Genomic DNA, 17,543 nt, shown 5'->3' on the forward strand with positions numbered 1-17,543 from the left:
AAATTGACAGTATACACAGGTGAACTAATGGCTATTTTAATGGCTCTAGAATGGGTTGAGGAAACAAGAGAGAGAGCGGTTGTAATCTGTTCAGATTCAAGTAGTGCATTAGTAAGTATTGTAGAACAAAATTCAGAATCAAGGCAAGATATTATAGTTGATATTAATCAGTTAATGTTTAGGATTAAAAGTTATGGATCTCTGGTCAAATTAGTTTGGGTTCCTGCTCACATTGGAGTAATAGGGAATGAGCTGGCAGATAATTTTGCTAAGAATGCAGCAAAAAAGTGTATTGTTGATTTAAAAATTAAAATGAGTAAAAATGAGGTTAAAAATATTAGTAAAATGTATATTAAGGATAAATGGCAGGAACAGTGGGATAAAGGAAGCAATGCCAGATTTTATTATAGCATCCAAAGAAAAGTTGGAGAATATAGGAAATGTAGCAGGAATAAAAAAGAAGAAGATATTATATCTAGATTAAGGTTTGGACATACAGGTTTAAACAGTACTCTTAAAATAATAAATAAACATGATACAGGTTTCTGTAGTTATTGTGGGAAATTAGAAACAATACAACATTTTTTTTAGAATGTAGTAAGTATGTTCGAGAAAGGGAGGAGTTAATTAGAAATTTAAATAGGAATAAAAATAAATTAGATATTAGAAGTTTGCTTCAAAGATCATCGGGGGACGTAGTTTTTAATAGTATTTTTAATTTTCTAAGGAGAACAGGTATTATGGGAAGATTATAGTGACTTTACATCTGATCCATACTCCAGTCTAGAAGGTGGCGGTAATGCACCTAAAAGTTGTTTGCCAACCGCCATAAAAAAAAACAAGAAGAAGAAGAAGACATGAATGAACGACAGTCATAAAATCCCAAAGAAGAAGAAGAAGAAGACAAAGAAAATGGCGCATGGTCTGTTTTGTTGAATGTTCGACTGTTTCTCTAAACGAGTTTATCAACGAGCCGTTAACTGCTGCTGAAGAAACATTCACAGAGTTTAAAGAAATCATCGTCAAGTCGGAGGAAGAGATGGATGATCATCGCAGACTGCTGGATTTCTCCCGGAGGCCCCAGATAATCTTACACCGAATAGGTAGGAACCACCAGCGTTTGGATGCAGGTTAAGGTCTAAATGTCTGCACCTTTCTGTATGAGGATCATTTTAGTAAATGTTCTTTTCCCGTATAAATGTTTTGTTAACCGGTAAATGAACGCAGGAATCACAATTACGCTGTGAAAATGGCTTATTGATGTAGAAATAAAATGACCTTTTATGGCTTTTCCTCCTTTAACTAATCAAACTTACTTTTGAAAACAGGAGAAATGTGAACAATGCAGCGCAAGGTTAGTAAAGCAAACAGCATGAAACAATAATAGTGTGTTAGTAGCTGTAAAATGTAATAATTTGTAATAAATAAATTGTAGTGGCGATTGTTTGTCAAACCAAACATCCTATAAAAGTTCAGTCAACAAGCCACTGCTGCACTGAGGTGATGCTTCGTACGAAGGTAAAAGAAGTTCAATGTCCAAAAAACTTGAAGATTGCTTTTATAGTTTGTTTTTTTCCAGTTTGACAAGCAAATAACAAAGATCAAACTTTACATTAATGATGTGTTGAGTAATGAAGCGGGTAAGACAGAGAACTCACCTAAACCTGAGCAGTTAAAGTTTTTATTTTTTAGTAATAAATCGTTGTCCCTGGTGACATAGCGAGTAACAAGCCAATCACAACCCTCTTTTCTATTTGTTTCTAGTTTTCTTTTGGATCCAGCCATTGTTTCATACAACCAGATTAATCAGAATTTATGTATCAGAATCACAAACATTTTAAACTTGTTTATTCATTGTAAAGCTTCATGTTGTTTTCACGTTGCCTATTTTACATATATTGTCCAGTTGATGTCACAGTAGAGCAAATGAAGCACCGCGGTGCATCGGCTCATGAGTCGAATGATTGGATGGAGTTCCTCAGGGCTTCATGAAGCTGCATCTCACCATCACTACTTTTCATTGTTTCCTCTCCTGTTCTGGTCAAAACCCACAGGCCCAACCCAGTGCTTGCTGGTCCTATACCAGTCCCTATACTTACAGAAAATGGACCCACAGTTCTTAATGTCTAACTTACAAAAGTAAATAATAAACACAAAGCAACAAAAACTAAACAATTATTAACCTATAAATAAACTCTGTAAATAAACCCCAAAAATATAAAGTGAATTAAAATCAAATTTTAACACAAATAAAAGTAATGATAGTTCCAAGTTAAGTAATATCTTGAAATAATAAAATTTACTCGTAAATATTAACAACATTGGCAACTATTATTAATTTTATAATAAATAAAAAATATTTAATATCTGTACATTTGAGAATTCTCCAATTGTCTGCTGGATTTGTCGCCTGATCTGTCTCTCTGTCTACGCTCTTAAATTTTTCGGTGTGGGTTTTTTCATTTTTTTCATTTCTGTCGTAAACGATGAACGATTTCTCCCATTTACTTCAATGGGCTCTTTGCACCTGCCGCGCTGACGTCACAACCGCATGCGCAAATGCGGCTCTTTTCTTTCCTCTTTGAGTTACCATGACAGCTAGAAAAGACAAAGTCTTATTTCAGAAGCAAATAAAACAATACTATGAACATTGCTGTCTTCCTAATATAATGGGCTTTTAAGTTTTCATGGATTTCCAAGCTGTCCTGAATTAAGACGACGGTGGCTTGTGAATATTCATCGCTACCAGTTAAAGCTAAAGCCGCACAGCAAAGTTTACAGCCTTCACTTCACTCCGGATCAGCTTCTTCAGCCTAAAGAAGAAGGTAAAGGAGCCTCCTGTGTTATTTCCATGGAATCACTTCTGTATTCAGCCTGAAAGAGAGTTTATGGGAACCAGAGAACAGACCAGAGCCAGACAGCCGAGCAACTGATCCGCCTGAACACACTGCTGTAAACACAGTCCTGCTTCACAAGAAGCATGCAAAACTAATAAAGCGAAATAACACAGAGACCTTAAGGAACACGGCCATATTTTTCTAAAAGCAACAACTTTAAACCTGAACAGTCAGCTGAACTAGAACTCCGACACCAGAGCTGCTCTACTGTTAAGCTATGGGCTTGTTGTTCCTCAGGCTTCAGAAGCAAAAAGCCTGAACCGTAAAATCCCGGTTACTTGGTCTCTGACACTAACGACAATAAACGCAGGTAATATACTTGAAAACAAGGTAAAAACATTGTCCGTTAATGAATGATGAAAAATGTTTAGATACTTAAATAGCACATTTTTAAAAGAAAAATGTCTAGCATAAACTAAAGCTAATGTTAGCCACAAAGTTTAAAGAAAGTAAAACTCACCTTCGTATCTGTGCATAACGAGGCGAACATCTTAAAACCTTTATCCAGCTACTTGTTGGGGCTTCGGATCGATGTACATTATTAATTGTTACCTTGGACAAGCCCTGCAAACACCCAGTGTAAAATGCCTTTTTCAATAGATCGGAAACGATTTAGCCACTTTTCCCCGAACGCGGAAGCTGAGGTGCAAAAAGCCCATAAAATTACGATTGCTTTTTTCCTCTGTTTTCTTGTCCAGATTGCCTGCAGTGTAACATTTATTACCAGGAGAGGAGATCCACTTTGGACCAGGAGGAGTTAGAACCTCTGCAGGTGAAACAAGAACAGGAAGAGCCTGAAGATCATCAGATAAAAGAAGAGCAGGAGGATCTAAAACACCAGCAGATAAAATTGGAAGAGAAAGAAGTTAACTGCAGTCAGGGTGAAGAACAGATTGAATTAAAACAGGAGACTGATACCTGCATGGTGGTTCCTGTTGATGAGCAAACAGACCACAGTGAATCAGAACCAAACAGGAACCAAGACATCTTCCAGGAAGCTGCTGAAGCTGAGAACCAAAATCAGGAAAGAAGAAAACCTTTCTCATGTGTCATCTGTAAAAAGCGTTTGACTTTCAAATCTGTTTTTGATGCTCACATGAGAACTCACACTGGTGAAAATCCGTTTTCATGTGTGACCTGTGGAAAAAGTTTTGTTTATAAACCGGCTTTAACTCAGCACATGATGATTCACACTGGTGAAAAGCCGTTTTCATGCGTGACCTGTGGAAAACGTTTTAGTCAAAAACAGGTTTTAACTCAGCACATGATGATTCACACTGGTGAAAAGCCGTTTTCATGTGTGACCTGTGGAAAAAGTTTTATTCGAAAACAGGATTTAACTAAGCACATGATGATTCACACTGGTGAAAAGCCGTTTTCATGTGTGACCTGTGGAAAAAGTTTTATTCGAAAACAGGATTTAACTCAGCACATGATGATTCACACTGGTGAAAAGCCGTTTTCATGCGTAACCTGTGGAAAACGTTTTAGTCAAAAACAGGTTTTAACTCAGCACATGATGATTCACACTGGTGAAAAGCCGTTTTCATGTGTGACCTGTGGAAAAAGTTTTATTCGAAAACAGGATTTAACTCAGCACATGATGATTCACACTGGTGAAAAGCCGTTTTCATGTGTGAACTGTGGAAAGAGATTTAGTCTAAAACAGGATTTAACTCAGCACATGAGGATTCACACGGGTGAAAAGCCGTTTTCATGTGTGACCTGTGGAAAAAGTTTTAGACATAAACAGGCGTTAACTGAGCACAAGAAGATTCACACTGGTGAAAAGCCGTTTTCATGCGTAACCTGTGGAAAAAGTTTTATTCGAAAACAGGATTTAACTAAGCACATGATGATTCACACTGGTGAAAAGCCGTTTTCATGTGTGACCTGTGGAAAAAGTTTTATTCGAAAACAGGGTTTAACTCGGCACATGATGATTCACACTGGTGAAAAGCCGTTTTCATGTGTGACCTGTGGAGAAAGTTTTTGTCAAAAACAACATTTAATTCGGCACATGAGGATTCACACTGGTGAAAAGCCGTTTTCATGTGTGACCTGTGGAAAAAGTTTTAACCATAAACCGACTTTAACTCAGCACATGAGAATTCACACCGGTCAAAAGCCCTTTTCATGTGTGAATTGTGGAAAATGTTTTATTCAAAAATCTAATTTAACTACGCATATGATGATTCACACTGGTGAAAAGCCGTTTTCATGTGTGACCTGTGGAAAAGGTTTTGGTGAAAAACGGAATTTAACTCGGCACATGATGATTCACACTGGTGAAAAGCCGTTTTCATGTGTGACCTGTTTAAAAAGTTTTAGTCATAAAAATAGTTTAATTCGGCACATGACGCGTCACACAGTTGAAAAGCTGTAGAAGTATGTTCCATAAATGTCCTATGTTGTATTTGTTAAATGTGATCATTTTGATCTTCACATTTGGATACTTAGAGATGTTCAACCATGACACATTTTCCTTCATTGATGTTTTATTTTTCTGGTATATTCTGTATCAATAAACAATAATGATAAACTGTATGTTATTGTATTAACATACTGTTTATGTCAAACTGTATGTTGTGTGTGTACAACATGAAGAGCAGAGGGCTCAGCACACAGCCCTGAGGAGTGCCAGTACTGATGCTGATAGATGAAGAGGCTTGGGGGCCCACTGACTATTTCATGCATTAACAGAGTTTGACCGGACATGGACTCCCTTCCAGAACATTCTCACATGATTGGACTTGAGGGATTGATTTGTATTATTGTGTACCATAGAGAGTGAGTGGGGTTTATTTTTGTAGTTTTTTAAATCAACAATAGAATGTATATAATGGTTGAGTGTTTTTAAAAAAAATCTACAAAACAGTATTTGTGTTAATTTTGTGTTTAATGTAAAATGAGATTGAATCTGATTTTATTTCTTTCAAATTATGTTAACCAGTTTTACTCTACCTAATTAAAATATTCAAATTAAAAAAATCATTTGTTCTTTAAAGAAATGCAAAATTCACCGCAAACTAATTTTCATGCATTGATTGCACAAAGTACATGTAATTATTTTTAATATTTTGCTTTTTTCTCTTGTTTTAGCTGTAATATTTTAATCTGTTCTGCTGCAGCATTTAGATTACTGTATTTTAATGTTGAAACTATTTTTATGTTTATATGTATTTTAGAAAGAAATAAATGTGTAACATTTCATTTAACATTAAAAGTTTTGAGTTTTCCTTTAGTGTATGTTGTGCCTTATATTTGAACCCAGTAGATGGTGGTACTACGGCTATACTGGTTGTAGCCACTGTGGTTCCTGTAACTGATGGGTTTCTGGTTCAAACTTCCCACATCCATCTCAGTTGTTGAGTCCTTGAGCAAGGCACCAAACCTGCCTTGCCTGCTGTTAGTCAGAAGTCCGATGGCGCCCATTGTGTAGCAGCTTCTGTCAGTCTGCCCTAGGGCAGCTGGGCTACAATGTAGCTTACCACCATCAACATGTAAAGCACTTTGGCATCCTCTGCACTAGATAAATCGCTATACATACATTTACCATTGACTAAACACTTGCATTTTGTCTTTTTGTTGTGTTTTGTATTAAACTTGTCCTGTCTGACAGTGTGACACTCAGCATTGTCGAGTACCAAGGTTAAGCCCTAAAGACTTGCACAAGTGGACCATTATGGCTTCCACCTGATATAATTACATGAAACTTTATTAGAAGCTGCTTTGGGTTTATTTTATTAAATTGTAATGAGACGGAGAAGAAAGGTGAGAAAAAAGTTTTATAGGGGCCCCCTCCTCTCACCCAACTTGATATAAAGGTGATCACAGAAAGGAGGGAGCCAGAGACCAAACCTGACAGACAGACCAGGCACACAGAGACAAGATCACATGTTCCCATTCTCATGTGTACACCCAGACATTCAAACCCATGTAGATAATGTCAAAATAAACAACAAAAATGGATGCCATACACCCACTTGCATTTCTCATACACAGAGATCCAACAACCAACCAGAACCAGGACCACCAGCTTAGGAATCATTCAAACCAAACCCTTATCCCAATTCACAAACCCAGCCTACCAACCAAAGGATCCACCTAGTCCCAGTGAAGAAGATCCAGCAGACATACAGCGCACCGGGTTGACTGAAAGAACCCCAACCCAAGAAATGGACTGACCGACTACTTCTTGAAGCTCATCAAGAAAATGCAGAGTGTGTGCAAAGCAGTAATCACAGCAAAAGGTTGCTACTTTGAAGAAACTAGAATATAAGGAGTATTTTCAGTTGTTTTAAACTTTTTTGTTTAGTGCATATTTCCACATGTGTTATTCATAGTTTTGATGCCTTCAGTGTGAATCTACAATGTCAATAGTCATGAAAATAAAGGAAACTCATTGAATTAAAAGGTGTGTCCAAACTTTTGGTCTGTACTGTATATGGTCTAAAAGTGATCTAAGCTTAGATTTAAAACTTATAAGATGATAAGTTTCTCTTTAAAACAAAATGACATTGTAACTGATGCTGTTATTTGTAAAATTATATTAACCCGTTCAACTCCACCTATGTAATAGCTTAATGAATAAATAAAAAACAATTACTTTTAAAATTCATTATAAATTAATTTTCATGCATTAATTTTTCTTGATTGTAGAAAATATGGTTGAATATTTTCTTCAATAATTTGTTGTGTCTTTTGTCTTAGTTATGTTTTTCTCTGTTCTGCTGCAGATGTTTTCTATTATAGATCACCATGTTTCTAATGCTGGAACTAATTTAACCTCCACACATAGATATATTATTAGTGTCTTAGAAAGTTAGTAGAACATTGCCAATTAGTGACATCACCACAACCCCTTTCAACAGGAAGTCAGTGTTTTCCCACTCTTTTTCTTCCCTTTACTCGACGGTTCATGCAGATTTCAACCTGTGTTTAATGAAGTAGAACAACATGATGGTAAATCCTTCTCTCAACACTGGCTGGCAGCAGCATGTGGATGTGGCTGAATGGTGAATACTAATCCATCGCTGTTTGCACCTTTATCTCAAAATCATACATGCATCATTGTATTTGCACTAAACTTGTTATGATTGACCTTGGTTAACCTCTTAAGAACCCAATGGCATTAAATTGTCATTTCACTCCACTGCGCCCCCTTGGTTATTTCAACAGCTGTATCTCCTTTTTACATGAACCGATTTGCACCAGATTTTTTTGTGCATCATCAGGAAGCACTACTGAACACATGAGTGTATAACGGACAGGTGTGGGAACTGTGTGAGAGCGTTGACGGTGGCGCTGATGGAGCTCACCTGGTTTTTGCATTGGTGAAATAAGAACATGTTTAGTTTACATTCAAGGATGTACTTACAGCCAGGCCCTAGCCATACAGGACACAGTCTTTCATCCCTGTTACCTTTTCCCTTTTGCAAGTTACAACAGTAACAACCTGAAGAACTCTTTGATGGAAGAAAACTTTGAACTTAGTGTTCCCTCGCCCGGATGTGGGTCACCGGTGCCCCACTCTGGAGCCAGGCCTGGAGGGGGGTTACAATGGCGAGCGCCTGGTGACTGGGCTTTTATCCATGGAGCCCGGCCGGGCTCAGCCCAAAGAGGAGACATGGGTCCCCCCTCCCATGGGCCCATCACCTATGAGAGGGGCAGTGTGTGATGGATGCCTGCCGAGGGAGGGGGCCCTGGCGGTCCGATCCTCGGTTGCAGAAGCTGGTTCTTGGGACGTGGAATGTCACCTCTCTGGTGGGGAAGGAGCCGGAGCTAATGTGTGAGGTTGAGAGGCCACCCTAGGCCACAGTTCGATCGACTTTGTCACCCTTTCATCGGATCTGCGGCCGCATGTCTTGGACACTCGGGTGAAGAGAGGTGCATAGCTGTCCACTGACCACTACCTGGTGGTGAGTTGGCTCCGGTGGTGGGGGAGGATGCCGGTCAGACCTGGCAATCCCAAACGTGTTGTGAGGGTCTGCTGGGAACGTCTGGTGGAATCCCCTGTGAGTCGGAGCTTTAACTCCCATCTCCGGCAAAACTTTGAACATGTTCCGGTAGAGATGCGGTACATTGAGTCTGAGTGGACCGTGTTCGGTGCCTCCATTGCGGAGGTGGCTTATCGGAGCTGTGGCCGCAAGGTTGTCGGTGTATTTAACAAGTTATTTACTTGTTTAAAATTGTTGACAGTCTTTTTTTTTTTTTTGCTTGTCAAATATGAGATTGCTGTAAAGTCAGAAAAACATGCATTATGCTAGCAAAGTTTTTTGTCTCTCTTCTAAAATGTATAAACTTTCAAATTCATCTATGTTATGAATTCGTACTGTTAAATTCTGTGCTATGTCCTGCAAGCAAGAACAGGTAGAAAGAGACAGCTGAGCTCTCTTCTACAATAATGTGCATTGTTGCAGAAGATGTTTTTGATGTGTATTAAACACATCAAAAACTGATTGATCCAAACAAATGAAAATGTTTCTAACTGAACATTAAAATCAGCCACTGTTTTTCACACAATTAGAAGAAATCTTTTAGAAGAAAAGAAAATCTTCTGAAAAGAAACACTGAGAGTTAAGTTTCTCCTCTAAATATTATGTGTTGACTTACATCAATCACATTAGTTTATGTGATGTAAATTTTTCACGAGTTACAAACATGAAATCCTTTAAATTTCGGGTTAGGGTTTACTGGACCCTTCCTAGCAGACACACTGATTAGACATAAAGGTAATTATATTTGCATAGACATAAAATATTGTGGATCTCACCATAAAGGTTTTCTACAGTTTAACAGGTGGTTTCAGCAGATTCATTTACCATGACATTTCTCATGTTGCATCTAGTTTAGGACTATATTTCTATATAAACACAAATGCTTTTAATACATAAATCTATTAGTTAACAGTGATACTAGATACTCAAAAAGGTCCCAGGCTACTTTACTCCCTAATAGTTTAATAGAGTGGTACAAATCATTCCCGGAATAAGACAACTCTAAATAAGCAAAAATAATAATGTTTTTAAGAGTAAGCTGTAGCAGTTTGTATGTGTTCAATTTAAGAGTAAGTAAAAAAAAATGTTGTTTTCTCCTCTGATACATTTTCATTCTTACTATGTCCTATAGTTGTATTTACTTTAATTTCAACAGCGAGGATATGCTAACAAAGGAATCAAGTACCTTAAGTTGCGCTACCCATGTATATTTAATAGGAAGGAATCTGATGGAGGGCTTTTGTGAAAACATGTATATTGGACAGTTAACAGGCTGGAAATTCGAAAAATTTTATAAAAGTTTTTGCTAACCATAAATGTTCCATTCTACACATTCTTCAATCCCTACTGACCTCTTCTAGTCTGAAGAGAAGATACATCCAATTGCAAGCCCACAGTATGCCTGATTTTAGCATTACCAGACATTCAAACCCATGTAGACAATGTCAAAATAAACAAAACAAAAATGGACGCCATACACCCACTTGCATTTCTCATACACAGAGATCCAACAACCAACCAGAACCAGGACCACCAGCTTAGGAATCATTCAAACCAAACCCCTATCCCAAGTCACAAACCCAGCCTGCCAACCAAAGGATCCACCTAGTCCCAGTGAAGAAGATCCAGCAGACATACAGGGCATTGGGTTAACTGAAAGAACCCCAACCCAAGAAATGGACCGACCGACTACTTCTTGAAGCTCATCAAGAAAATGCAGAGTGTGTGCAAAGCAGTAATCACAGCAAAAGGTTGCTACTTTGAAGAAACTAGAATATAAGGGGTATTTTCAATTGTTTTACACTTTTTTGTTTAGTGCATATTTCCACATGTGTTATTCATAGTTTTGATGCCTTCAGTGTGAATCTACAATGTCAATAGTCATGAAAATAAAGGAAACTCATTGAATTAAAAGGTGTGTCCAAACTTTTGGTCTGTACTGTATATGGTCTAAAAGTGATCTAAGCTTAGATTTAAAAAATATAAGATAAGTTTCTCTTTAAAACAAAATGACATTGTAACTGATGCTGTTATTTGTAAAATTATATTAACCAGTTCAACTCCACCTATGTAATAGCTTAATGAATAAATAAAAAATAATTACTTTTAAAATTCATTATAAATTAATTTTCATACATTGATTGTTCTTGATTTTAGAAAGTATGGTTGATTATTATTGTCTTCAGTAATTTAGTGTTTCTGTTGTCTTAGTTATATTTTTCTCTGTTCTGCTGCAGCTGTTTTCTATTATAGATCACCATGTTTCTAATGCTGGAACTAATTTAACCTCCACACATAGATATATTATTAGTGTCTTAGAAAGTTAGTAGAACATTTGCCTTTCCTGTGAAAATGTCGTGTTAGTGCTGAATGTTACTGCTGAAAATTGTAGAAACATTTGAGTTCAACTGCAGAACACTTGCTGAAATGAAATGAGTAGAAGCAGCAGAAAAAAGTTAAACAGTGCAAACCTGTCAGCTAAACTGAATAATTTAAAATCAGTACCAACAACCCTGCTTAAAACTTTAAATATTGCATAGAAATGCTTACAAAAGTAAAGTATAAAGTCATATATTGAATAATAGAACTGCTCTAATTCCAAAACTACAACAACTACATATTTCAAACCTGGACTGGATTATTCTGCTCTAAAAGCAGAATATTTTAATCCATGTTTGGGATTAGTGAAACCTTTACGTGATTTGTGAAACTTCACTAAAGTTTAAATTACTATTCACACTTGTTCCATGAAGTTTTTTCCAATTCTAATTCAAAACCACTTTATTAATCCCTATGGGAAATTAAATGTTGGTGTAACTCATTAATTCTTCAAAAAATTATTGTAGATGGAGATGGCTGTTGGAAGGAAAGATCTTCTGCAGCCGTCTGTTAAGTGAAGTTTCACAAATCAGATAAAAGTTTTACAAATCAGAAACATGGTTTTAAATATTGTGCTTTTAGTTGAGAATAATTTAATTTAGGTTTGAAGTATCTAGGTGTTGTAGTTTTGGAATTAGAGCAAATCTCATGTGATCGAGACCTAAAAAAGGGTAAAAATTGCCCTTCATTGCGGTCGACTATTGTGGCAAATAAGTCTAAGTAAGTAAGTAAGTAAGTATCCTCTGGTCTGGAAGAATAGGAGTCTAAAACGTAGTTGCTAAGGTAGTTTTTTCTGGACTCTAAGTTTGTTCTAATCCCTGTTTTGGGTTAGACGTCTGGGTTGCTAGATAATTATAAGTATTCTTTGGACTTTCTAAGTATGCTCTAAATTTGTAAAAGTAATGAGTACTCATCAGTTTCTAAGTAATAATAAAAACTAAATGTTCCTGTTCTGGATTTTATTTTTTCTGGATTCCAAGTTTGTTCTAATTCCTTTTCTGGATTAAAATGAGTACTCCGCAGTTTCTAATAATATTTTGTTGATAGTGTCAGAGTCTCACTGAGGAAAAAACTGCGTTAGGTTTTGTATCACTTTATTATATAACTGCTATAACTGATGTATGTTTGCATATAAAATAAAACAATAGAATTTAATTTACAATTTTTATGTCTTCGTGTCACGAGGTAGATCTCAGCCGGCTGGTGAGAGAAAAAGTAGATCTTGGTCTCAAAAGGTTTGGGCGCCACTAATCTGGGCCAAACTCACCACCTTCAATCCTCAGAGCTAAAAAAAGAAATAAATACAAACTATTATTAAAATACCGGTAGAAAATTCAAATAGATAAAACCGTTAAAAGTCATTTACACTCGACCACCAGCACCGCACAATTCAGTGAACAAGCCGGTGCTGATCGGCTCTCAATAAGCCACAGGATGGGCGGAACCAGCGGTAACTCCGAACAAAGCAGCAGCGATCATTGTGGATATACGGAAACTATAGGAAAGGTTCTGATCTGGTGGAGTGAAGAAACTGTGAAACATGTTGCGGGATGTAGGAGATACGAATCAGAAGACAATATTAACTTTGGATTTGTGGAAAACTGGAAAACTAATATTGTATTTGTTTTATTTAGATAAAGTGGAAGAAAAGATTTTACGTTTTTCAAAGAGAAAAACGTAAAATCTGTATGAGAAATCTTTAGATGTGATGATCGTAAGATCCACAAGGTGGCGGTAATGCAATGACATAAATAAACGACAGTCATAAAATCCCGAAGAAGAAGAAGAAGACAAAGAAGACGGCACGTGGTTTGTTTGGTTGAGTGTTTCTCTAAAAATATCTTCAGTCCAGCTTGAACGAGTTTATCAACGAGCCGTTAACTGCTGCTGAAGAAACATTTACAGAGTTTAAAGAAATCATCGTCAAGTCGGAGGAAGAGATGGATGATCATCGCAGACTGCTGGATTTCTCCCGGAGGCCCCAGATAATCTTACACCGAATAGGTAGGAACCACCAGCGTTTGGATGCAGGTTAAGGTCTAAATGTCTGCACCTTTCTGTATGAGGATCATTTTAGTAAATGTTCTTTTCCCGTATAAATGTTTTGTTAACCGTTAAATGAACGCAGGAATCACAATTACGCTGTGAAAATGGCTCATATACACGAAGCTGAATTTGGTTTCCGATTCGGGAAATGGCTAAAGGGTTATTCCACCTAATTTTTCACTAGCTTCCGCATCTTATTCGATTCTAGTTTAAAAACTACAACACCTGGACTCTTCAGACCTGAACTGGATTATTCTGCTCTAACAGCAGAATATTCAGAACCATGTTAGGGATTTGTGAAACCTTTTTCTAATTAGTTAAACTTCAATAAAGGTTGATTTCACCACTTTTTGGATCTCTTTCCCTAACATTGATTTAGATTATTCCACACAAGGTGGCAAAGACTCTTATTTATATGAAATTCTTTCACTCTGTCTAAAGTAAAATAGCTCCTGTTTTTGTTTTGAAGGTTTCATAAAGACCATGTGAGGAAGAAGTGGGGAATGTCTTTAAGGAGAGACGGATTCACTGCACTGATGAATCTCAGCTGCTGAATCTCTCTTAAGCTCCTCCTCGGCTGGAAAACATGAATAAAACCTATATAGATATTATGTATATATGCATGTCCATATAAATATGTGTAGTTTAATGCATATTATTCAGCATTAATAATTATTTAAGCATCTTTATTTCTCTATGATTGTATCATTTTGTGTTTGTATATTTATATAAATATGTATTGATATTACTAAATAACATATTTCAAAAATTATGACTGGTTGTGTGCTTTGTAAAATAATCATAATACAGAAATATCAACACATTCTATTCTGACTCTATTCTGTTTTCCCCACTAAGAATAGTTAAATATGCTCAACCTTATATCAGTCATTCAAAAATACTTTAAAAATAATTTCCTTGTAAATGTTGCTAACCTTTTAATAAGGTTTACGGAAAAATTGGTGAATATCTGTTTAGTGTTTAGTGAGTTATGATTGATAAATGCGCTGATACGTCATTGAGTCTGTTAAACATAAAGCTGAGTGGAACGGTCGACCGCTCCAAGATGGCCGCCCTAAATCTCTTCAGTAACAATAGGCAAGAGCGGTCCATGAGGCGTTTATTTATAGTCTATGGGGAAAAAGGGCACAATGACGTATGGGCAAAGGTGCATTCATGGGCCCAATATGAGTGGGAATTTACAGTTTCTTTATGTTTACGCCGTTTTCAACTAATACACCAAACAGTTACATAGATAAAAGAAGTTCAATGTCCAAAGAACTTGAAGATTGCTTTTATAGTTTATTTTTTTCCAGTTTGACAAGCAAATAACAAAGATCAAATTTTTCATTAGTGATGTGTTGAGTAATGAAGCGGGTAAGACAGAGAACTCACCTAAACCTGAGCAGTTAAAGTTTTTATTTTTTAGTAATAAATCGTTGTCCCTGGTGACATAGCGAGTAACAAGCCAATCACAACCCTCTTTTCTTTTAGTTTCAAGTTTCTTTTGGATCCAGCCATTGTTTCATACAACCAGATTAATCAGAATTTATGTATCAGAATCACAAACATTTTAAACTTGTTTATTCATTGTAAAGCTTCATGTTGTTTTCACGTTGCCTATTTTACATATATTGTCCAGTTGATGTCACAGTAGAGCAAATGAAGCACTGCGGTGCATCGGCTCATGAGTCGAATGATTGGATGGAGTTCCTCAGGGCTTCATGAAGCTGCATCTCACCATCACTACTTTTCATTGTTTCCTCTCCTGCTCTGGTCAAAACCCACAGACCCAACCCAGTGCTTGCTGGTCCTATACCAGTCCCTATACTTACAGAAAATGGACCCACAGTTCTTAATGTCTAACTTAGAAAAGTTAATGACAAAGGAACAAAAACTAAACAGCTATTAACCTACAAATAAACTCATGTTTATAAATAAACCATAAAGATATAAAGTGAACTAAAGTAAAATTTCAATATAATTCAAAGTAATAAAAATAAATAGTATCTTGAAATAATACAATTTGCAGGTAAATATTAACAATAATCCCTACTACAATTCATTTTGTAATAAAATATTATTTTTCATATCCGTTAATTTGAGAATTCCCCAAATATCAGCTGGATATATCGACTGATCTGTCTCTCTGTCTACGCTCTTGAATTATCAATTGTTTTTTTTTTTATTCATTTCTGTCTTGAAAGATGAACAATTACTCGTATTTATTTCAGAAAAGGTAGCAATTACTCTTTCTCTGTTTTCTTGTCCAGATTGCCTGCAGTGTAACGTTTATTACCAGGAGAGGAGATCCACTCTGGACCAGGAGGAGTTAGAACCTCTGCAGGTGAAACAAGAACAGGAAGAGCCTGAAAATCATCAGATAAAAGTGGAAGAGAAAGAAGTTTACTGCAGTCAGGGTGAAGAACAGATTGAATTAAAACAGGAGACTGATACCTGCATGGTGGTTCCTGTTGATGAGCAAACAGACCACACTGAATCAGAACCAAACAGGAACCAAGTCATCTTCCAGGAAGCTGCTGAAGCTGAGAACCAAAATCAGGAAAGAAGAAAACCTTTCTCATGTGTCATCTGTAAAAAGCGTTTGACTTTCAAATCTGTTTTTGATATTCACATGAGAACTCATACGGGTCAAAACCCGTTTTCATGTGTGAACTGTGGAAAAAGTTTTCGTCAAAAACAGCATTTAACTCGGCATATGATGATTCACACTGGTGAAAAACCGTTTTCATGTGTGAACTGTGGAAAAAGTTTTAGTCAAAAACATAATTTAACTAAGCACATGACGATTCACACTGGTGAAAAGCCGTTTTCATGTGTGAACTGTGGAAAAAGTTTTAGTCAAAAACAGCATTTAACTCGGCATATGATGATTCACACTGGTGAAAAGCCGTTTTCATGTGTGAACTGTGGAAAAAGTTTTTGTCAAAAACGGCTTTTAACTCAGCACATGACGATTCACACTGGTGAAAAGCCGTTTTCATGTGTGAACTGTGGAAAAAGTTTTAGTCAAAAACAGCATTTAACTCGGCATATGATGATTCACACTGGTGAAAAGCCGTTTTCATGTGTGAACTGTGGAAAAAGTTTTTGTCAAAAACGGCTTTTAACTCAGCACATGACGATTCACACTGGTGAAAAGCCGTTTTCATGTGTGACCTGTGGAAAAAGTTTTAGTCAAAAACCGACTTTAACTCAGCACATGACGATTCACACTGGTGAAAAGCCGTTTTCATGTGTGAACTGTGGAAAAAGTTTTGGTTATAAACTGGCTTTAACTTGGCACATGATGATTCACACTGGTGAAAAGCCGTTTTCATGTGTGAACTGTGGACAGAGATTTAGTCGAAAACAGGATTTTACTCGGCACATGATGATTCACACTGGTGAAAAGCCGTTTTCATGTGTGACCTGTGGAAAAAGTTTTATTCGAAAACAGGATTTAATTCAGCACATGATGATTCACACTGGTGAAAAGCCGTTTTCATGTGGAAATTGTGGAAAAAGTTTTTGTCAAAAACAAAGTTTAATTCGGCACATGATGATTCACACTGGTGAAAAGCCGTTTTCATGTGTGACCTGTTTAAAAAGTTTTAGTCATAAACATAGTTTAACTCAGCACATGACGCGTCACACAGTTGAAAAGCTGTAGAAGTATGTTCCATAAATGTCCTGTGTTGTATTTGTTAAATGTGATCATTTTGATCTTCACATTTGGATACTTAGAGATGTTCAACCATGACACATTTTCCTTCATTGATGTTTTATTTTTCTGGTATATTCTGTATCAAAAAACAATAATGATAAACTGTATGTTATTGTATTAACTTACTGTTTATGTCAAACTGTATGTTGTGTGTGTACAACATGAAGAGCAGAGGGCTCAGCACACAGCCCTGAGGAGTGCCAGTACTGATGCTGATAGATGAAGAGGCTTGGGGGCCCACTGACTATTTCATGCATTAACAGAGTTTGACCGGACATGGACTCCCTTCCAGAACATTCTCACATGATTGGACTTGAGGGATTGATTTGTATTATTCTGTACCATAGAGAGTGAGTGGGGTTTATTGTTGTAGTTTTTTAAATCAACAATAGAATGTATATAATGGTTGAGTGTTTTAAAAAAAAATCTACAAAACAGTATTTGTGTTAATTTTGTGTTTAATGTAAAATGAGATTGAATCTGATTTCATTTATT

General features: G+C 36.6%; 3 protein-coding genes across 3 annotated transcripts in view; 1 reads left to right on the forward strand and 2 right to left on the reverse strand.

The window, feature by feature from the left end:
* The window catches only part of LOC114155762 (gastrula zinc finger protein XlCGF8.2DB-like), a 723,567-nt gene that overhangs the window by 522,324 nt on the left and 183,700 nt on the right, over nt 1–17,543 (reverse strand).
* Nucleotides 1–17,543, reverse strand: part of LOC114155785 (gastrula zinc finger protein XlCGF57.1-like) — a 338,725-nt gene that overhangs the window by 137,569 nt on the left and 183,613 nt on the right. The gene's annotated exons all lie outside the window — the stretch shown is intronic.
* LOC114155764 (gastrula zinc finger protein XlCGF57.1-like) lies at nt 856–17,130 on the forward strand. The gene is made up of 3 exons (XM_028035833.1): nt 856–1,103; nt 3,596–3,705; nt 15,705–17,130. The coding sequence occupies exons 1-3, from the start codon at nt 920–922 to the stop codon at nt 16,992–16,994; spliced, it is 1,584 nt and encodes a 527-aa protein (XP_027891634.1). The 5' UTR covers nt 856–919; the 3' UTR covers nt 16,995–17,130.

The sequence above is a fragment of the Xiphophorus couchianus genome, chromosome 13 (assembly GCF_001444195.1).
Source record: "Xiphophorus couchianus chromosome 13, X_couchianus-1.0, whole genome shotgun sequence".
Lineage (NCBI taxonomy): Eukaryota > Metazoa > Chordata > Actinopteri > Cyprinodontiformes > Poeciliidae > Xiphophorus > Xiphophorus couchianus.